Source organism: Lacerta agilis, chromosome 10 (genome assembly GCF_009819535.1).
Source record: "Lacerta agilis isolate rLacAgi1 chromosome 10, rLacAgi1.pri, whole genome shotgun sequence".
NCBI classification, from domain to species: Eukaryota; Metazoa; Chordata; class Lepidosauria; order Squamata; family Lacertidae; genus Lacerta; species Lacerta agilis.
Window position 1 is genome coordinate 16,234,680 of NC_046321.1, and position 22,989 is coordinate 16,257,668.

General features: G+C 39.6%; 2 protein-coding genes across 44 annotated transcripts in view; one reads left to right on the plus strand and one right to left on the minus strand.

Moving 5' to 3' along the window:
* The window catches only part of CACNA1C (calcium voltage-gated channel subunit alpha1 C), a 487,946-nt gene extending 470,196 nt beyond the window's left edge, over positions 1-17,750 (minus strand). For 37 of the 40 annotated variants that reach the window (XM_033162082.1, XM_033162078.1, XM_033162080.1 and 34 more), the window contains exon 1: positions 16,504-17,749. In XM_033162082.1, coding sequence (XP_033017973.1) covers positions 16,504-16,642 — 139 coding nt within the window. In that variant the 5' untranslated portion in view covers positions 16,643-17,749. Of the gene's footprint in view, positions 1-16,503 lie in introns of all 40 variants that reach the window. The other 3 variants (XM_033162041.1, XM_033162040.1, XM_033162042.1) reach the window with 1 other exon arrangement.
* Positions 5,225-22,989, plus strand: part of DCP1B (decapping mRNA 1B) — a 32,273-nt gene continuing 14,508 nt past the window's right edge. The window contains exons 1-4 of one of the 4 annotated variants that reach the window (XM_033162085.1): positions 5,225-5,429; positions 7,492-7,532; positions 9,540-9,667; positions 21,940-22,006. In XM_033162085.1, the coding sequence (XP_033017976.1) occupies positions 5,277-5,429; positions 7,492-7,532; positions 9,540-9,667; positions 21,940-22,006 (389 nt within the window). In that variant the 5' untranslated portion in view covers positions 5,225-5,276. Of the gene's footprint in view, positions 5,430-6,864; positions 6,942-7,491; positions 7,635-9,539; positions 9,668-21,939; positions 22,007-22,989 lie in introns of those variants that run through there. The other 3 variants (XM_033162087.1, XM_033162086.1, XM_033162089.1) reach the window with 3 other exon arrangements.

The following is a 22,989-nucleotide window of genomic DNA, read 5'->3' on the forward strand; positions in this document are numbered from 1 at the left end:
ACTTTAACATGGCTTCCCCAAATAATTATGGGGACTGTAGTTTGTTGAGGGTGATAAGAGTTGTTAGGAGACCCCGCAGAGATACCATTCCCAATAGTATAAGAAATTCTATCCACCTACTTCTAAAATAGTTTTGAATTGTACCACCTCCATCTTTATAATGTAAATATGTCTCTGAGTAGTGCTCAGTAGCACTTCGTGCACTGTACAAAAGCAAACATGTATTTGCCATGGTGTTACAAGGCTGAGCCATAAAAAGCAGCCAAAGGTGAGCCAGAGTCAGGGCTGAGGGGCACACTGAAACATACCAGAGCCAGGAATACCATTATTGGACAATCTAAACAAGAATACTTCTATAGCCTTTGCTGTTGCCCAGGATGGACCAGTAGCCAGGTTGGATGAATGAGGTCTGTCCAGAATATTAATTCTCAAATTTCAAACTGCAGTTCTTATAGTTCACCATGCCAGTTCCCATTTGCCAGTTCTGTAGCTCCTGTCATTTTTGTACAGGCAGTGAGGTTCTACAGTGTGTGCATTAATGTTGTAGGTGTACATGTAAAATATTTATGTCTACAGGTTAAAAGAAAACACAAGAAAGCAGTTTGTGAAGTAAATCTCAGGGTGTTCCACAACTCTTTCCTCTCTCCTTGAAAATTAAAGTGGCCCACAATTAAAACTAAAAAGGAGTTTACAGCAGATCACCCAGTTTTTATGGATTATTTTCATTAACTTATTGAGAGGATGCCTGCTGTTGCCTTATATTGTGGCTGTGTGTGGAGGTTTCGGTTGTTGGGTTGTGTGTGGTAAAGTTTAAAGAATATAAGATGGAATATAAGTCATAATACGTGTTGAAAATATGCATCCATAGTTGGAAATACAGAATTTTAACAAATTGCATTGTTATTGTTTTGTTAAGATAGATCAGGTATGGTCCAGTCTTTTTTGCCTAGTCTCTTAAGAAGGTGGTAACTTAAAACTCTTAGTCTGTGAAAACAGTCTCAGGACTTTCAACATGCCATATCAGTATTCACAGCAAATACACAATTATGAATCACAGTTCCAACACTCATCGAGATGTAACAAAGTGTCCATTGTCAACTTGAAAAGGAAGTCAGGCTAAAAAAAGATAGCCTATTGATATTTTTAGTAAGGCTGCCAATTGATTAAAGATTGTTTTGGTTGATTTACTGTCTGCTTTGACTGATTAATGAATCGGTTAAAGTATCTGTAGGATGGGAGTTCTCACATGCTGTCACAACACAAACCTTCCTAAATCAAGAGAGCAGGGACAATGATGGTAGCTGGTGTCTCCTCAATGAAGACTTGCTGCACCAGCACATAGGTGCTTTGAATGGATAATTTATCAACTCCTGCAGCAGGACAACATTTGAAACCAAATGTTACATTGTGAGACAAGTCTGGGTTGCATGGCTGGGAAATACACAAGTGTTTGGAGCTGAGATGCAAGGCCAAACAAAAGGCAGTTTGTCTAGCTGCTGTTGTGGTTTGATGATGTGGACTTCCCAGAAGCATCTAGTATTATCCACTAGTGGAAACAGGATGCTAGAATAGATGGATTCTTAGTCTTTTTATGTTATGGTTTAGTCTACCCTGAGGGTCTCAGTCCAATAGATGGAAGGATTGGGGCTACATTGAAAGCATCTGAGTTTCCAAAGGAGAGGTCATACACAATCCAGGTTTCTGTTTTAAAAAAATGGTTGCTTGATTTACCTGTTTCCATAACTGTCAGTTAATCTAGGAATTGACTTGTGGCCATAGGACCATTCCAGTTCTGCTGACCAGGAAATAAAAAAGCTGATACTCCATCTCATTTTTTTAAAAAAACAAATCACTGCTCAGACAGAAAGGAGATGTGGAGGGTTAGCAAGCTATTTGCATCTTCCCTAGTAAATGCCCACTTATTTTGGAAAGCTTCCCCTACATTTTGAGAGCTGTAGCTCAAGAACCCTGGTGTTTTTACTGAAGGACCACTCTGCCCCGTCTCATGCCTGAAATAGCCTGCTGTCAAGTTCCATTGTCATAGATACTGCTCATCCACACCCCTATTTTGGCAACTGGGAACAGGACAGATAGGGGACAAAATTTGGTTTGAAGGCTGCCAACTCTAAGATGACTCAAAGCAATTATTTTAATATATTTTTCTTACCACAGCTATATCAACCGTGTTGAGGAGAAATATACTTTTCAAGTGAAATGTCACAGTCATGTCCTTACTGCTTGGATATCATATTTAATTTGTCAAGAAACATAATGAATTCAGCATTGGGAGCAGATTGCAACAATTACCTTTTTGCCTGCATATATTCCCATTGCCATCAGAAACAGCTCTGATGGTATTTATTTTTCATTTCCTTTTCAGCACACTTGAGTAATGCAGCTTTATTTTTGCAATGGGCATAGTGGCTTCATATTTACTTTACATATTATATCATTTTTACAAGGGAAGACTAGGATGGTTTTGGAGGAAATCTTACCACTCAGGAACCCGAGGTCATGCACAGGTGTGGCACAATTAGATTCTGTCTTCAAAATACAGTACATTTTTTATTTAATTTTATTACATTTATACCCTGCCTTTTTTCGACCATGGAACCCAAAGTGGCATTCTTGGAATCCAAAGTGTGCTTCTTATGAGACTAGGGACTGACGAGATGCAGACCTGTTTAGCAGCAGCAAAGTTGTAGCCTCATGTACCTTGAGACCAGACCTCAAGATTGAGAAAGGTAAGTTTGTGAGAATCCTCTGTAGAAAGAGGAATTTTACACTAACCAGTACTGCCTCTAACAATTTATTATGGCAACATACAATAACTGTAAAGAAGTTATGCAGACCCATCAAAAAGAATCTGACCCATCACGTCAAGCCACATGATGTGGCTTTTAAAGTGTTTATCAACCATATTTTCTGGCAACAAAAATGAGCCACCATTCGTTGCTTGGCATGCCACAAGCTGTTCAGGTTTGCGAAAGACATTAGCAAAATTACTGCAATAGTGTATCATTCCTTTGTCCCAGTATGGCCATAATTTTGTCAAATGGTTAAACTAATCTGTGGCAGGCAGTGTATGGTTAACAACTGTGGCTCCTAGTATGAAAGTCTATAGTTTCATTCTGCTAGGGCCATAAGCATAAGACAGAATTCTTTTTATGTCAGAGTGGTTGAATGTAAACGCCACTAGAGGGTACTGTTGCATATTTACATAAAAGATAAACTAATATATGCATTTTGTTTGAATATTTTTTTAAACTGATTTAGCCAGAAACTTATTGATAAAATGTTTAATTCAAGTAATGAGAGAAGAGAGGAAAAGGGTCTTGAATTCAAAATGGAAACCCAGGATTGAATCATGGTGCCAATTTGTCACATGTCAGCATCAGAGTTGAGACAATACCCACTGAAATAAACTACATGATCGATTGAGCTGTCATCTGACTGCTCTGCCAGTTACTCTGTTTGCTGCTCAGCTCACAGAGAGCAGGATGAGCAGAAAAGCAGGCAAATGAGAAAAATGAGGGAAGATACCAATAACAGGGTAGAATGGGTTGTGGGGGGTGTGACGAAATCTCAAAGGTATAAAGAATAAATATTTTATTGATCCAATACATTGTAAAGTATATTTCTTCTTAAGGGACACACTTTGTTTTGTTACAGAACACACTAGAGAATACAGTGGTCTTGCTGTTAAGAGCCCCGAGGAAGAATATAAATTTCAAACACATTGGGCCCATAAAACCTGAAAGATTTCATTTCTTCCACCCCGCTTTTTTCCCAAAGCAGGCAAATAAACCTTTTCAAATTCTTTTTTAAAATATATTTTTAATTAAATTTTAACATATTTTCCAAACATCATTTCACATCTTATACAATATTTTGGACTTCCATCCACCACTTCTAAAGATTTCCAATTTTAATAACTTAGTCTTGTAATTTCATATTTTCACTATTAATTTAAAAATCTATAAATCCTTAATTTATCCTATAATATTTCATATAATTATCCTTACAGAACTTCCTGCAAACCTACTAGCGTAATTTGCTGTTTACAATTATTTTTCAAATAATTCTCAAATTTCTTCCAATCTTCCAAGAATCTCTGGTCCTGCCGGTTTCGAATTCTTCCTGTCATCTTATCCAATTCTGCATAGTTAAACCCTTTCAAATTCTTAAGCTAAAAAAATGATATTTCAAATCAATCTAGAGCCATCCCCTTCCCACAACCTTGATATTGTGGCTAGGCAATTAAAGAAAACTCACCTTTGCTATTAAAGCTGATGCTGCTTAATATTAAAAATAATTGTTTTGTGGAAGAGGTGTGGCCTACACAATACAGTGAGATGGAAGGGTGAGTCAATTAAGAGATTTGAATTTACGTAATTCACAAAACTTTTGACACTTTCAGATCTAAAAATGCTATTAAAAATAAAAATTCACTCTAGATCATGGATGTTCTGTATTATTACTGTTAGAGCCATGTCATAGCAAGAAAGTTTGAAAATATGGCACCAGTATATACCCTTCCCCCAAATCTCATTATCCGATACTGAAGGTATCTAAATCTGAAGGGTGTGTGTCAGGTTTCCTGTGGTTTTAACCACTGTATGAGAGGTAGACTTATGACAAGGGTTCCCCCTCGCCATAGTAGTAAGCATGTTCCCCTTTGAATTTGTGCATGTTATGCACCTGCTAACATCATGGAAGACCTTCTAGAAAAAAAGGTGGCAACCTGATTCCTCAACATTTTATGAATTTGCCTTGTAATTTTTAAAACTATTTGAATAAAAATAGTAACAATAGCGACTATGTTTCTCCTTATTTTGCTAAATGCTTTAATTTGGCAATGACTGGCAGATAATGTGAGATACAGTAACACAATAGTTGGTTTGTGGTTTCATTTCTTGTTTTACACAGAAGTATGAAAACAACTTCCTAGATTTTTTTAAAAAAAACCCGTTGTTGACTTTGGGTTTTATTTAAGCTTTTTGCAGGCAGCATCTTTGCGCTTAGCGTTTTCCCCATTTATTTTTAACGTGGGTCTCGTAAGGGACAAACCACAGGCCGAGGGTCTTTGAGATGACCTGTTGCCAGTGGCAACAATCTAGCGCTCTCCGGACTCGGTGCTCGATCACCAGGACTGGGTTTTCCCCGGTCTTGGCGCTGAGGGAACAGGCCGGCGCGTTCCATCTCTCTCTCTTCTTCTCGGCTCTCGGCTAGTCGTGTCTACCCCGCGCTCTAAGTGTTGTTTTCACGGAGGCAAGATGGCTGCGGCGGTGGCCGGGGCTGCCTTACTGGGCAAGGGGCTGGACATCAGCCTGGCGGCACTGCAGCGGCACGACCCCTACATCTGCAGCATCGTAGATGTGGCCAGCCAGGTGGCGCTCTACACTTTCGGGCACCGAGCCAATGAGTGGGTGAGTGACCGAGTGCCATCGCGGGGTGGTAGTTGGTGGTGGTGGTGGTGAAATGGGGCAGAGATGGAATAAAGCACCTGCCACTTTAAATCAACCAGCGTCATCCTTGCGCCGTAAATTTTGTAGTGCAGGAGCGGCTGGGTTGGCGAAATCGTTCTTAAAGCGTCTGCGCAGATGAAACTTGGTGGGAGACTCTTTCCCTGGCTTTTTAACTTGTTCTTTCGCTCATGCGCTTTAAGCGGCTGATGCATGACTGCAGCCCGGGCAAACAGGGCGGAAGGGGAGGATGGACGAGTAAAACATGACATCTAGAGCAGATCGATACCGAGCTTGCTTGCATTTATAGGATTAACCTCATATTGAGAGGACAGTAATATTGGAGCTGCTTGGGGAGAAACTAAGGCTGCAGTCCTGTTGTCCTATGCTCACTTGGGATTAAGTCCCGTTGAAGTTAATGTGGCCTACTTCTGAGTATAGGCTTGTGCTTAGCTGGGACTGTACCCCAGTGAACACAGTGGAGCTTACTAATGGGTATACAGTATACATTGACAGGATTGCATTGTTTATCTACTTTTTAATTAGTGTCTGAGTTTGACCAGATCTAAGAGAAACAGCTACTTGGGCCAGCATGCTCAAAATGCAGTGTGCAATGCAGCTGCTGCTTCTCCCCTGCACTTGCTGCTTGGTTTGGTGCTAGTAGGTACTTGACTGAGACAAGCAGCTCCTTGAAGCAACAGCTCCTTGGGCCAGTGTGCCCATCAAAGGGTGTGCAAAGCTGCAGTAGCTGCGTCCTTTGTCTCCTCAAACTGCCTGGCTATGGTCGCCCAGTTTAGCAGTAGCTGCGTCCTTTGTCTCCTCAAACTGCCTGGCTATGGTCGCCCAGTTTAGCACAGCAAAGACTAGACCCAGGTGCAGCTCCCTGGCCAGCATGCCCAACAAAAGCAGCTTGCAGTGGTGCCAGACAGGCCCGTGCAGAGGGCAGGGGGTAGCTGGGTACATTTGGCCTGAGTTTTGGAGGGCTATGCTGGCTTGGGGCCTCTGCCAGAGGCCTGTTGGACTTACACTGTCTTACCAAGAATGCCCTGTGCCTCCCAGCCGACCGGGGACTTAATGGGTGAAACGGCCATGGGTGAAGCACCCATGCCTGTGGACCTGCGTTACTGCATACTAGTGTGTAGTGTCAGATCAGATTTGGTGCCCCTGCCTCAGTGGCACATTTTATGAAAAAGACTCCTTCCCTGGGCCTCAGACAAGCTTTGCATGGACCTGGTGCCAGAAGTCACTTCATGCTCTGTGGACTGGCTGCTTAGTTTAGTGAAGGCACACAAACACAGCTCTGTTTGTCCTGGAAGTTCAGAGTTTTCTTTTTTAAAAGGAGGTTGGCCAGAACAATGCCTGGGCAGTATACTGGACAGCAGCATATTACGTGTTGGCAGAGACCTTATGGAAACATGAGCCCTCAGCAATTTAATAGCCATGCAGACTCCTGATGCCAGCCCTGCTGTAGCCATGGTATATGTTTAGAGCCTAAATTGCATGAAATGGAGTCTCACATTATCCAAAAACAGAGATAATCTTGCTTTATTTTCCACTCAACAAAAATTCAGTGTCTGCTCTTGCTTCAGCCACAGTAGTGCAATTTGTATGAAGTGTCTAATATGACCCTGGCAAGCAGGATTGTTAGTTTAGGAAAGGAGGCACTTTCCACCCCAAAAGGGGAAAGCAGCTGTGTGTTGTGACAAATGAGCTGGCATCTGGGCCTAATTCTTCATTTAAAATCCCCGTTTCATATGTTATGTTTCTAGTGCATATATACAGAGCACATGTTAAAACTGGGAGGGGGGCATACTATAGATGTGTGCTTAGAAAAATGCATACAGTGATTTAAAAGACATGTACATACCAGAAAGCTAGTGTTCAATTGGTGCTTTAAAATCACATTTCATCACCTGTAACATTTGAAACAGCCAATTTTGTCTGTCTGTCTGCTTATGCTTTGCACTAATTCACTTAGGTGGCTTTTATTCTGTCTTTAACATTATGCATTTTTAATTGATTTTAGGAAAAGACTGATGTGGAAGGAACACTGTTTGTTTACACAAGGTGGGAATTTTATTAATTTTAATATCAATGTTTTAAATTCACGCCATTCTCATGCTACAAAAAAGAAGCACAGAAAAGTAATACCGTTGACTGGATCAAGAGGTACAAGTTTTGAATTGCATGAAACTCTTCATCACTTATGAAGGTTGAAAACATATATTGGAAATTAAAGATATTTGGTCTGATGTTAACATGATAAGTGTAGGATTTTTTTTTCCTTTTTAAATACTGCAGATTGATGAACCTTGATGAAAAGAGTGACTCCCCATACTTTTCTCTTAAGATAATAAGAAAGTAAAAAACTTGTAACAAGGTGTAAGGAGGAGGTTTCTGTGCAGACTAAACAAAGTATCAGGCAAATATTTCCGATGTCAAAGTTTTATGATACCGCACCCTCTTTTAAACTTACTAGGTCTTCCTTACAAATAATATTTAGAACTTTGGATTTCCTATATTTTGGGGGGGAAATGAACTAAACAATAATAACAATAATAACAATGTGAAACACAATCTTGCTACTAATAGTAGTAATAAATTGTACTGTAATTTTTTAGGGTTTTGAAAGTGCCGAAAACCCTGTAAGGAAGGTCAGTACAGTTGTACCTTGGTTTTTGAACAGCTTCGTTCTTGAACATTTTGGCTCCCGAATGCCGCAAACCCGGAAGTGACTGTTCTGATTTGCGAACAATTTTTGGAAGCCAAACAGCCGATGGGGCTTTCGCAGCTTCCTGCAGCCAATCAGAAGCCGCGCTTTGGTTTCCAAACATTTTGGAAGTCGAACGGACTTTATTGTGTTGTTATTCTCGTATAGCCTAAAGGCAGTTGAGACCAAGAAAATAGTGGCTTGCCTAGAGAGTAATACCTGGCAAGTTGATTCCAGAGATTTGAACTAAAGATTTTCCAGTGCAAATTCATGCATTCCACAATTTAGATTGTTAAAAACCACTTTAGACTGTTAAAAAGTAAAATGAGGAACAGAGATAAGAGAGTATTTTTCTGCATCTATTTCTGGAAACCTTTTTATAAAGACAGTTTTATTTATAACCTGCTGGTGCTGCAAGTTAGGGGAGAAATAAGTGTGTTTTTTAAAATGTTGAAAGTAAGCCTTCTGTTAGGAATAATAAAAGTAAAATGAACTGAACAAACAAATCTGCTAATTCTCTGATTATCATCATGTTTGCTGCTTTCTATCACTTCCACCCTTTGTTTCATCTTCTGTCACCTCCCTTCCTGTAATGCACATTCCTAGTGGCTTCAGGGTACAGAGACATCCTTGGAGGACTACCAAACTTGGAATGTCTCCCACACATTAAGCCAATGTCTTTTCACTGGTATCAAACACAGTTCAAAATTGGAACGTTCCACGTGTACCCGTTTTAATAGCCATGTGTTGAAAAGGTTAAAAAAGGCAAAGGTTAAAAATGGCAATGAAGGCCCTCTGTGTAGCGAATTTCCTTAGTGTGCCCATTCTTGCTTCATCATAAAAAGGATGTTATAATGTGAAGAGTCCAACTAATACGACACTGTTAAAGTGGAGCAGGCCTCTGGTGGTTAAAGTGTACGTTTGGGCACAATGCTTTGTATGCACAAGAGATTCAGATATTTTTCTAAACTGTTCTTTCATATATTAGTTTTTAACTAGCTGAGCTCTTGTTAGGAGCACTGTTGCTTAGCCCTCACAAACTGTATATTTTGTATTTAATAATAAGGTAACTGCAGGTAAACTGCAGAAGCAGTGAATTAAAATAAGATATGTAAATCTCTAAAGTAGTATATTGATTATGACAGTGAGAGGGTGCCATTCTAAGAGGTAGAGGTGTCTGACCTGTACTGAAGTTCGTAAAAAAATTAAAATGCTGCCCCCGAAAAAGCCAAGCCTTTTCTTAGGCTTTCAGTTACTTTAGTAAAAAATATAGCCATACTTGTAGAACAAAGTGATTTAAAATATAATTTCATTCAGTTATTTTTCATTGACAGTGTAGGGCTTTATTTCTGATCATTTTTCAGATCAGCTTCACCGAAGTATGGATTCACTATTATGAATAGGCTGAGTATGGAAAATCGGACAGAACCCATAACTAAAGATCTGGATTTCCAGTTACAGGACCCTTTTCTGCTTTACAGAAATGCCAGATGTGAGTAACACTTTCGTGCATTGACTAAACACATTCTTGGGGTTGAAGTATGCTTCTTCCAAGCTGCTTCTTGAAAATCTCTGTGGAAATTTTCAAAACTTGAAAAAGTAGTTTTAAAGTTTCTTACTTTTCAAGAAAGTAGTTGAAAATCCTGGAATGGCTGCACTAGTGAGTTCTCCAAGGGAAACTCCATATCCAGCTATTCCTTGAAGAGGCTTGCAAAGAGTTGATCAGTGGCACTGCAGAGGGTTATTTGCAAGCACCCAGGATGGTGCTTTGATGTCCTGACTTTTGCTAGGACTTCAAAGTGCTCCATCATTTGACGTCATTCTGATGTCAGGTGATTGCTGTGAGAGATAGGGTATATAAGGATATGGCCCGCAGCCAGATCCAGTTCTCCACCCCTGTTGTATAGCAAGTTCCTGGGTTCTCTAGCACAAGCAAGAAATGGGTATGTTCATACAGGTGGGCTCAATAAAACTCCCATTGAGATATGCGATAAGCTCATGTGTATAGCAGCAAGGGCTTAATCAGTGATGCTGATATCTTTCTAGTGGTCTCAGTTTATAGGTATTTGTTTGAAGGATTTTTGCTCTTCAGCTGGAAAAGATTCCCACTTGTCCTGAAGGATGACTGTCTTGCCTTGGCTGCCTTCTAACACTGGCGAGGTTGGATGCCTCAGGCTTCTGATTTTAGATGTTACAAAAGGGTATCAAATTGTTAGTTATTTTAATTACTATTATTATTATTATTATTATTATTATTATTATTATTATTATTATCAGTAGTAGTAGCAGTCACGTATTTTTACTGCCAGGAAAAGGTTCTAATGGGATTTTCTGCCTTGGGTGCCAAAATAACTTTGCTGGCCTTGGGTACTAGGCCCTCTGACTTGTCGGGGTGTGTGGGGTGCAATTTATTCCTCCTCAGGGAGGAAAATGTATTGAGCCAGCCCTTATCATGGCAATGAAATTTCGTTGGTCCACCAGCCATGTGTCTATCCAGCAACCCAACCTACAGAATAGTCTGCATGAGTCATGAGCAGGCTTGCCAAAATGATAAGACAAGCGCTAGTTTAGAACCTCATGGTGGGAAAAACAGTGACAGGGGCATTTGGGCAGAGAGGAAGCAGGGAGTAGAAAGAGTAAATACTTCCCCCCACCATTCTCTGCTTCAAATTTCCCTGTCCCATGTCTGCCTGCCTGCCTGCCTTTTAATGTGGCATTAGGGCTCGTTTAAACAACAGTTGCATGTAATTTGTAGTTAGTAGTTCTTTATGTAACACTAGCATTTAGCAACCCTGAACAGCTTGTAGTTCTGTTGTGCTTTCACAAATGCATATTAATAAACAATCCATCTGCCTAAGAGATTACAGCATTCTCTAGGTTTTAAATACCAAATTAGACTCATAGGCATAACAAACACTTGAAGAGGATGAGAAAAGCTGAGTTGTTTTCTGTTGTGTTTGTACACATATGGGTTACCCACACCATATAGTGATATCAAGGACTGATTTTTCTCTTTCAGTTTACATGTTGGCCTTGAGGAAATGTGGTATCCCAAGAACTCTTTAGAAAGCAGAGATTCTGTACACTTGGGAATCGGAGCACTTTTGGACATGGGACCAATGCAGATGCAATCTTTATGCTCCCTCTTTCCCATAGTTGAATGCCCGTGGGAATGCATGATTGCCCTCCACAAATCCCCTCTCCTCTCTTGGGCACAAATGCTACCCTTCCTCTTAATCATGGTGAAAGGAATTAAGCACTAATAAACAGGGATCTGCCAGGATCTGAAACCATACAGCAAAGGCAGTCATATAAATAAGCCCATAAGTTACTAACCTGTTGCAGTTGGCACAGGAAGGATGGAGAGCAGTAGCAGACAGCATGGTGGAACAGCACTTCTCATCCGACCTGTCAGTTGCATTGCTGCTGCTTATAGGAAGTAGAGGGGGAGGGACAAGGTCCATTGTTGGAGACAAATCTGGCATTCCTGCTGGTGAATTTGCAACACACTGAACTGGCTTCCACCTCGTCTACCTCCTTGTAAGCATCAGTGATGTAACCAACTGGAGGTTGAGTCAGTGACCATAACCATGCTGACCTCTACTGATGAAGAGCTGTGCCCCACTTGCAATAGCTTGATGTGTGTGTCAAAGGGTAGTGCTTAAATACAAGGCTTATTTATTTATTTATTTATTTATAGTAGTAGTAGTAGTAGTAGTAGTAGTAGTAGAAGAAGAAGAAGACGATGACAGCATATTAAAACAGCAAACTATTCAGCAAAATAAAGTGAGATGCCTTAGGTCAATTAGTGAGCAAAATAATATGACAGCAACATTGCATCACAGGAGGGCCAGAGAAAATCCTTCTCCAAGCTAGAGGATTAAAGGAATACTGTCACCAATTCTCTATCTCGCAGTCTTAGTGGGTAGAAACCTGACATACAATGAGAAATAAAAAATAAAGAAACAGAAAGCTTGTGTTCCCAGACTAGAATAATACAGAGTGCTCTTGACACCACCCCATGCTAACTATTAGTATCACAGCACAAAGACTATTAACTTTCTGCACTGCTTCCTGTCCCAGCCACCCCATATTTAAATAGCCAAAGGGAAAAGAGAGAAGTTTGTGCCTCTCTTAGTGTTTAGGGAAGCCTGCACTGCACTCCAAACCATTGCTTAACCTTTGTCTCCTCCTTACATCGTGCCAGTGGCTATTGCAGCACTGTTCCTTCCTATGCTGCTGAACTAATGTGAGAATCCCTGGGCCACATCAGAAGCGCTTGTTTTGCTCCTCCTCCCCATGCTAGTGTTATCCCAGATTCCAGAGAGTGCAGCTGTGCTTATGGTGTTTCCTCCCTCGCCCCTTTCTATGCAATGCTGGGCTTTGCCTGAAAACCAAAGGCCATAATGCCTGATCACAAGCGAATTTATAAGGTATTAACACCAATAGTTGAGAGCAATTTGGAAGGAAAGAGGAATAATGTTTGCCAGCTTTGTAAAACAAGCCCTCAAAAGTTACTAGCCTGCAGACATTTTTACAAGTGTGCTGGGGGCTAACAGAGGTGGAAGAGAGAGACACATTTCTGCTGCCCTCTTTCAGCTGCCTGTTTCGTTTATTACTAAACCAGAGGAAAGACAGAGGGCTCCATCCCTCCTTTCCCAGTCTGCTCACTTCCTTGTATGGAATTCCTGGTTGCCGATGGCTACCGAACTGATTCTTAAATGCAAGGCTGGGCTAAGGCATGTGAGACTTGGCTCAAATTAAGCTCTTATCTGCATAGCTTGGCATTACTGTTGTTCTGACTAAGTGTGCACACGTGCTGTTGCCATGGGTAATCTTGGTGTCTTTTTCTGGAGCATGCAGTATCAAGGCTGAGAACAAAATAACTGCTACAGTTGTTGAAGAACAAGAAGTAGAAAATTCCTTCCCCTCCTTGTTCTGTAAAAAGCATTCATTTCTTTTCCTCTTGCTTGCCATCTGGGTAGGAACCCTGGACATTATGACACCCTTAACCATCCAACATCAGCAGTGGTTTTTGTCTACCATGTTGTGATCTGTTCATCTGAAATCTTCAGTCTTCTCTAGATTTCGTTAGAGTGGACTATGAATAGTTGTTATAGCAAGTCTCGGTATAAAAAATTAGGAAACAAAATGTTTTGAAGTAAAAGTGTGATCCATCTGAGCTGAACTACTTTTTAAAGTCCCATATGATTTCAGTAGGACAAAACTAGTCATGCATTGAACTTCCCCCCTGAGATCAACGGGACTTGAAAGTGCTTGATTTTAGCTCAAAGTGCCCTGGGTGCAAAATGTGGTTGCTAATTGACCCTGTTCACATCTCCATATCTATTGGATACTTGCTAAAATATGCTGCCTATTCTAGTTCATCCTCACATAATGTCCCAGTTCATAATATATTATCTCAGCTCCTTTGCTCCTCCCTTTGTGGCATGAACCAGGAAGTATCTAATTAACTACAGTGTTCATTTTTGTCTAAACCAGGGGTTGTCATCCTGGTCCCTACCGCCCACTAGTGGGTGTTTCAGGATTCTAGGTGGGCGGTAGGGGGTTCTATGGCACAAGCTGAATCCTCCTTCCATCGAGCACTGGTGGGCGGTAAGGAAATTTTACCATCAAGAAAGATGCATTAGTGGGCGGTAGGTATAAAAAGGTTGACTATCCCTGGTCTAAACTATGGCTGCCAGCTGTGTCTGAACTCTACATTTCCAGCTTTGGAACAAGCTGGGATCTATGGTTGAGGATGCTAACTTATTCCAAAGCTGGCAACCATAGTTTCCCAGTAAGGTTTGAAACAAGAAATTGTGGTTAATTGCAGACTTTCTGGGTAGATGGTTGGCACTGTGAAGGAGCGAAGGGGCTGTTTGCATGGGCAAAAGGCTTGTTCGTATCTTGTCTTAATAAACCACAATATGGTGGTCCAAACACAACTTTGCTTTTAAATACTTAAAATAATTGTTTGCTATTTTTCTTAAACTGGATGCTTTCCCCTCCCCACCCTTCCAATTCAAAAGTAGTTCTATTCTAGGGGTAAATAACACTTCATAACCTCAGCTGTAATCAGGCATAGATTCAATAATAGTTATTTGCTCGGACTAGCTAAATATAGCCTAGGAGCAAAATTAGTGCTTACTGTAAGAAAATTACCTCTTTATGCCCTTCCATTAAATTGGCTAGTACTTATATTCTTCAAATAACAATTTTTCTGTTGTATATGATTTTGAATAACATATTTTTGTATACATTTTAGCCCTGGTTAAACTATTCTGTGTAATATAAAAATGAGCACTTGGTATATTCAAGCATAATTCTAGCAATAACAGAACTTTGAAAGTCAAGTAGGAGGACTAAACAACTAAATGAAACCCTTTGAAGTGTGCTGATAACTTCAACTTTGCTTAGGCAGTATTTGAAGTCAGTTTGGTTTCATTATACAAGTGTATCTGTAGATATCAAATGAAACGGAGATCTGTTAGTAATGGCAAGGGAGGTAAAATATTTCCATGCTGTAAAGAGAAGTATTATAGTGTGGGTTACTAGTATATAATTTCCCTGAACAGGAACTTTACTTCAACTGTGTTGTGCAAACAATTATATACAGTACAGCATTGTTACAGTAGACTATCACAGAACTGTAAGTTGAAAAGTTCCAAAAGGTCTTCTAGGTTAGTGGCTTACATATTCAGTAAAAATTACATTATGGGTCTTATGGGCAGAAATAAACTGAGATGACATTGCAGGGCAAATTGAATAATGTGACATCAAACTGTTACAACAGTGTTCCCAGCCTTTTCTATTATACAGGTCTAAAAACCACAGTTTTGCTACTTGTTGGTCTGACAGCAAATGTTTTCCCCTGGTATAGAAACATAGATTTATAAATGTGTGCTTTTAGAGAAGGAAGACCTATTTCAGTTTTAAGTCATGCACCAGGTGTACTATGTATTTTTTATGTATAAACCATCATATGACATATCATATTTCATAGGGTGGCTTGCCACTTGAAGAACCTCCTGATAATCTTCTGAGGAGGCTATTTTTCCCTGGAACACATATTTAAAGCTGCTAGTATAGAACCACTTTCCTGTTCTGAGGTAGAACTGTATACAAAGCAAACAAAATTCACATTATACTCATTGCCTATAGATTTCTTGGTCCTCTTAATACAAGTCTTCTCCATTGGATGTCTTATCTAAACTTTCAGCACATTTTGAGCTAGGCTCCCAGCACTTGTTGGAAAACTATTGATAGATTGTTTTGATACACCAAAAATACCAATTCATTACAGTATCCATCTTCATTAATATTCAGTATTGTATCAGAGCAAAACTATGCCATGTGAGAAGAGGTGGAATGAAGTGCCTAAGATAACAATGCTATGCAGATTGTCAATGGCTGGTGCTGATTTTGCAATGGTTCTCCACTGTCAGAGGTAAAATCTGAGGGGTGGTATGATGGGCACTTTTTGAGTTTTCTGCTAGTATGGATGGTTCCGAATTCATAAAAAGACTAATGCAGTACACTGTACAGTGCCAGAGTTTCCCTTTCTGGATTTCAAAACGTAGACAGTACAGTTTAGTCTGGACATATTTTGTTGAGAAAATATGGCCATCTTGGGAATGTTGGACATCTCTTTGAGATAAGATAGGCCTTTCCAAGTAGACTGGACATTTTTATTTGAAAAAGGAGACATTTGAAGTGGCTTACTATTCTTGTTCCATACTGTTATTATATATCCATTATGAGGTTCTGTATTCTGATTTGTGCAAACATTTAAAAGTACAGTATATTCTGGCGTATAAGACTACCTTTTAATCCAGGGAAATCTTCTCAAAAGTTGGGGGTCGTCTTATACGCCAGGTGGAAAATCTGTGGTTGAGTATATCTCAAACTCTATATTTTAACTGGAAAAGTTGGGGGTCGTCTTATACGCCCATTCGTCTTATACGCCGCAATATACGGTAATCAAAATTATTTGTGACCATGTACTGAGTAATTTTGAAAAATGGAAATTAGAAAACAAAAATCTCTGACACAGTGAGCATTTGGAAACCAGTCTTGTTATCACAGTTTTAAGAAGCTAGACATCAGTTCTCTGCCAGTTATTTAGGCTCATTTATTTCTGAAACTGCCTGTCTCTGTAAGTACTCTGGGAATTCTCAGTTCTAAAGACTTTTCTTATAAATTTAGAGATAGAATTTTAGAGTGTCTCACCTGCAGATACCAAAATATTCACTCTATTTTTTCCAGATATAAAATACAGTTATCTTTTCATTGAGTTTTGTATATCATGTTGCTATGGGTCCTTACCTCCAGGTGTGATGTAGAAGCAACTGAGTTGGGTTTCATGGACCATCTTGCCAGTATACTTCACTCCAGGCTCCCCTGGGTGGTGCGTAGGAAGTGGACGATAAGCTGTAGTTGCTTGCCGAACAATGGTCTGAAACATCCTGTTCTTCAAAATGAATTTTCACAGTCCAAACAGATAGATGGAAAAAGTGAACTCTTTGCGTGGCAGTGACAATTTCATTAGAAGTATTCAAACCTAGTAGCTGGAAAATTTGCAAAAATTGTACATTTTTGTTAAAACTCTCAAAGGCAGACTGAAGGAAACCGCTTTACAACCTGAGCAATATCTTGTGTCTCGCTCCTTGTTTTTTTCAGTTCTTCCCAGTCTTTTTCTTGCGGTCTGTGCCTTGTGCTTGCTTAAAATCCTTCTCCTCTGTTAGTTTTACAGGGAAAACTTGGACTGAGAAGTGAGGATAATGGGCTCCATCTGCCTGTCAGTTCATCACCTCCCTGAGTCATAGAGGTCTCTGGTTTTCATACATCACCACCACTGTCTCTGATAATGTACCCTTGTATTTGGAGGAATATGTCTTTCTAAAGGGGTTCTTGGACTTTCAGGACTTCACCCAGAGAGAAATTTTCATCAAATGAGTGAATTACACATTTTTTTAAAATAAGAACCAGGCCAATAGAGTTACAAAACGGTGATACACATGAGTCTTATGCAATGCAAGTTTGATGCATATTTTGCAGTGCGTGTCTAGATCCTTTCATCTATATGCAATGTGATAAAGTGCCTGTTTCAGTGCCAGCCCTGAAAACTAGCCTTCTAACATTTTTCAGCAATTAAAAAATAACTCCCAGATAACATCTCCTTAAAAGGAAAGGAATGCAGTTTACCCCATAAGTATGCAACCTTTCCAGTGAAATTAATCTGAGATTGCAAATGGTTCCACAGACCGATGGGTGAATAAGCTTGTTTTTGTGTCTGGGGTTGTAAATCATTCAGGGGCAGCATGCTTTAAATGATGGTGTTGCCTTAACTTTATATTCAGATGCTATGCTTGTGGTTAGTAGTCTGTCCCAGCCAGGAGACTGCCCTGTTGTAAACATGCATTCCTTACTGGGTCACACAGTGCTCAAGATACCGTTGAAAACCCCACTCACTTCTATCTGTATTGCATTCATTTAAAGTGCTACTTTGCATTTCTGAGCCTGCAATCCTGTGGCATTTGAGCCATTTTTATTTTTTTTTAACGAAAGCAGCCAGGGCACTGTTATGGGAATGTAAACACCATTATAGGATTATAAATCCCTTTTCTTCTAAGCAGAAGTTAACCACAGATTTCTTGAGCTAAAGAGAGATTTCCACTTTTGCTAATAAATCTAATCAAATCCATAACTTGTCACAAGAGATGGATTTAATATGTTTTGAGGCATCTGGTTTAGGCAGTCATTTTTGGATTGTGATATTTAAGTATGTAACAACTCTTGCCCATATAACACGTGTGTAGGTACCACCAGATTCAATAAACACATGCATAAGTGTGGTGTCATATGGGAGCCCTAATGTGAAATAGAAGTGAAGTGTGCCACACTGGTGAACTTAACACTCCTTGAAGGAAAATGAAGAGCAAGCAGTTCAAAATGTATTCTTTTCTAATGTATTTAAATAAGGGAGGAATTGAAAACTGGTGCCATAAGGAGATGGCAGGTATATTTGGCCTATACAACACTATTGCACTCTAGTCAAAGGGAGAATTGCAGGGAGACTGCATTAGACAATAGGTCAGGAGTCCAGCAGATAAGTTGATATTCTCTGGCCTCTTTTACAGCTTCCAAGATGGGTTTTCTTGCTGGTCTGGACAAACTGCTATTGCTTTCTCGGGACTTGAGTCTGACACTGTTAGGAACGCATTCTGCTCCAGTCCTTTGCCCTTTGCAGGTCATGTGGGGTACCAGTTAATCAAATGTGATTTCCATCACATTTATATTTTCAAGTGAAGAGACTTCTCATGTTGATTTTTCTAGTTCTGTGTACCTTAAGGCATTTTGCATTTGACACTTTATGTTATGATAAAAAATAAACAAATTGATTCTTCGTTTGTATGGTTTTAAACTGTTGTTGAAAAAGTTCAGGCTTAAAGGAGTGATTAAAAAAACGCAACAACTATCAAGTTGTGTAGGAATATTAAAATGTTTCCCTGGGGAGAGCTTTTGCTCAAAGTGCATTGGGATCCTTTCACTGAAGTCATTCACTTGCACTATTTTGGACCCCACAACCACATTTTTATTGTGTTCATCCCGTCGCGATTCTTCAGGACTCAGTATTGTTCCCATATTACGGATGTAGGGTGAGTAGCTGAGGCTGAGATATGGTGGCTTCCCAAAGATTGCATAGTAAATTCATTTCTGATGTGAGATTTGAACCAATGACTTGCTGAATTCCAGCTCAAGCTCTAGGCCCCTTTGTTATACTAGCTTTCTTGCAGTTTTTAGTTAGAATTTATTGCTGAGCATAAAGAGGACTAATAAAGAATTGAGAATATTGTTGAACAGTTGTCTGAAGTGGATTCTTAGTAGGTCTGTTCATAGGAGCCAATTCCTAGGGACTGAGGTCCCTTCGGGGGGCCCTCCCCCATAAAATTTGAGGAGGCTGGTCCTCCCCAAATTCGATGGGAATTGTCATTCAAATGGTATGGTGTGACATACCATCTGATCGGTTATGCAGGGCGGGGCTCTCTCCCCCCCCCCCATTATTTTATTCAAGTTGGCATCCCTGGGTCTGTTCATATAATAGTCAAAGTGTAGCACACAAGAAAAGTTGCATTGGAATAGTTTGCAATTAAATGTTTTGTTACCATTTTGAAGCGATTGATCATCCAAATAATTTTTCTGAAGATAAGTCTTAGAATAGGAATGCCGCAGAAATTTAGAATCGCATTGACAGACTGATACAGAAAATACTTCAGCCCCATGTACAATTTCTGCTTAAGCACTCATGCAATGCTTTTAAAAAGCCATTTCACAAATTATGTTAGAAATGACCCTAAAATGAAGCAACGTTAAGTAGTGAGGGTATACACTAAAAAAGAGGGAAGCAAAAACAGATGTATTTCACAAGTTAAAATGAATTGCTCAGACTGCTCACTTGCACATTAATCCCATTGACTTCAGGGGAGATCCTTGACATTAAACAGTGTATTTTGCCCTAATCCATTGAACAGCATGTGCAGCTAAGGCTCTTCATAAACCATGGAAGGCAAGACAGTAAGCACAAACTGTTCTGCAGTTTGTAACAAGAAAGGACCAATTGCACGTGACAGTACTCAGTTACTGGGTCTTGGGTCACATTACACAAGCTGCAGCGCAGTCTTTCAAAGTAGGAGATCGAACCCTAACCTCATTCACTGTCTTGTTCAAAGGCGAAATTGCATTCTTTCTTTACTAAAAACTCATTTCTCAAGCTGCACTCTCATTTGTCAGCAAGTCTCTTCTTGGAAAAACATGTTGGCTATACATAGCAAGAGCTGGGGGAAAGTAGGAAACATTCTGTTTGTTGCTTGTTGAATTAAAAAATGTTACAGGAAACATTAATGGTGATAAAATACGATGGTGTAAATAGAATAAAAAATTGTGATGTAAATATGAAGTGCAAATTAAAACAATCTTTAGGTAATTAAAATAATGCTAGTCCTAAAATAACATCTCTGAATTGGCAAACAAGCTTAAGTTTATTGGGATGTGTTTGAATGCATTTGCACAAATTCAGCATAAATATAGGCAAGTAAAGAATATATGAAACCCAAATCTGCAATTCCCAGGAAGAGAAAGAACTCCCAAAGGAGTGCCATGACAGCAAATGACCAATTGATCTTGTCTGGATGTACCCTTAATTTGAGGTAGATTTCAGTTAGGGTCTCATATGTACAGCGTATGATTTACTGCAAAGCTATAGTCTCCCTTGAGAATTAGAGTGAGTGTATTTAATCATATTTCCCTGTAATTCCTCCTGAGGTTGCTTTGCTTTATAAATTAGCCCCTGGGTGATGAAACTAAGATAGAAATTACACCTTTGGAACTCGAATAGTGCATTGATGTGGTTGTATCTGGTTTTGATCTCATAAGGGCAAATTCTAAATAGTGGAGACCATGCAGGAATTGTAGGGAAGTATATTATGGTAATCTACGTGCCTGCAGGTGTGTTTCCACCATCAGTGGGGGTGGAGTTATTCCTTGTTTGGGCAGGAAAATGCTGCAGTTTAGCAGGCAATAACTCAGTGCAACTGAGCTCCATGCCAGTTTACTTCATAGCAAACATATAGCACAGCCACCTAATTGGAATTAAGTTCCAGTAAAGTAACCTTCAAGTTAATGTGCTTAGGCATTTGATGTTGATGTTCAAAAACCTAACTAACTATTGAGTGCACTTAAAATTGCATTGCAGAAGGTGTGACATCACGTTCTGTATTCAGATGGTTTGAGGACAAATGCTATTTTCACATTCAGCATGAAAATAAGTGCATATATCACTCCTTAATTTGGGACCTAAAATAGCTCTCATTATCACCTTTGATAGATTTTTCTGTTAAACACTTCTGGGGTGGGGCTTGTTGGCTTGTGCTTCAAGATTTAATTTCCTTTTTCTGTATAAAATGTGGACATACTGTTACAATGTAAAACTAACAGCACCTCCTGAATTATGTATACAGGCGTCCTGGACCCACTACAACCTATTGTGTTAAATGCTTTATTTAGACAAGTAAAACAAAAATCTGGGACATTAATAGAAAATGTTCTGTAAAAAATGGGTGCAGTCTTTTAAACATTGCTGCTATTTATAGTGATTATTTAACTCCAAATGTTCAGCACAAATCTCTTAGCAGACTTCAATTTTCAGTTATTCCAGGATTTCCAATTTACAAAAGCGATGATAAAAGGGGAGACTTTCTTTTACTCCAACAACAGAAGGTTTATAACATTGCATATACTTTGTTCTCTCTATCAACATTCCCCAACTAATCATGTAGAAGACTGCATAAGACCTGATCACTCGGAAAGCGCTCCAGAAAGTATCCCCAATTCCATTCCATGCAGATGGGTGAAAGTTGCCTATTCATTCAAGGCATTGGGGCTACTTTCCAGCAGCCAAAGGTCCAAATTATGTGGGTTTTCAAACGTTAATAAAAATAAATAAATGCAGACCTCATGCATGGGGCTGCAGACAGTGTTGCACAAGTAGAACTTGGAAGGACCTGGTGCGTTGGTACAGAGCCAGAACAGAAACTGGAAGGTATGGGGAGCAGGCAAATATTTGCATCATAGAGCAACAGGGGGAAGGTAAAATGCAACTGTTTAAGGCTTACAAAATATTTTTAAAGCCTTTGCAAAGCCAGAGGGCTGCTGGAAAGCATTGTAATGTGTTGTTCATTGTTTGTGTTTGATGTGCATTTACAGTGTCCATTTATGGAATATGGTTTTATGATAAGGAAGAATGCCAAAGAATTGCAGAGCTCATGAAAAAGTAAGTGCTGGTGGTCAAGGAAGCCCTTTGAGGATTTTATTTGTGATATTTTGCATGTTATAGCATTGTTTGTTATATTGAAGCTGTTTTAAGATTAACCCTCTTTATATTAGCAGCATAAATGGGCTCATTAAAGCAGAAAAGTCAGTGACGCTGCAGTACTGTGCACACTGTGTAGCCTGTGTGGGGAGTTGAAGCAAATTGAGCCATGACCAATACATGATCCAGAGGAATAGGTCTGGATCATGCTATAGCAAAAAAAAAGGAAATAATTCTGCTATAGCAAAAAAAAAAAAGAGAAATAATTCTGTCATCTTAAAGGCTAATAAGACTATAAAACAGGTTTTGTTGCTCCTTGCTGTTGGTGGATCTTTCCCCCTCCTTTCTGCTAACAGAGAATACCCATCAAATATCCAAAAGTAGAGTCCAAAGACTCTTGAGCATAAGAGTTGTGGGCTCCTGGATCACTGACCTCTATGAAGGTGGAATTTACATAAATCTCTTGCTGCAATGCTGGAAGAAGCAACACATTAAGCTCTCTGTCATCAGTGATTTGGATATCTGTTGTCACTTCTTGTATTCAGCCCACAGTGAAATATCTGCAATCTTGACCATTTGGTGCCTGTCCTTAACTGCTTCCATGCCTGATCAGAAAGCCCCTGTTAGCCTCAGCCTAGAATGGGAGACTGACCAAGTTGACTTGTAGCCCATGAAAGCATCTGAGGAAAGAGAGAGGAGTGCCTTATATTGACAATCCATGTGTGGCAGTGGTGCCTTTGTTATGGTGAACAACACTACAAATGTTAATATCAGGAGCAAGAAAGAATTTATAGAATATTTCAGGAGAAGCAAGCTGTCATCTCAAATAACTATACATTATTGAAAGATAACTGGCTAATCAGCTCTCCCCGCAATTTTTGGTGATTAAATGTCTCTCAGACTGCTAATTTTCTTCAGTAAAAGACTAGTTTGTGAGGATTTGT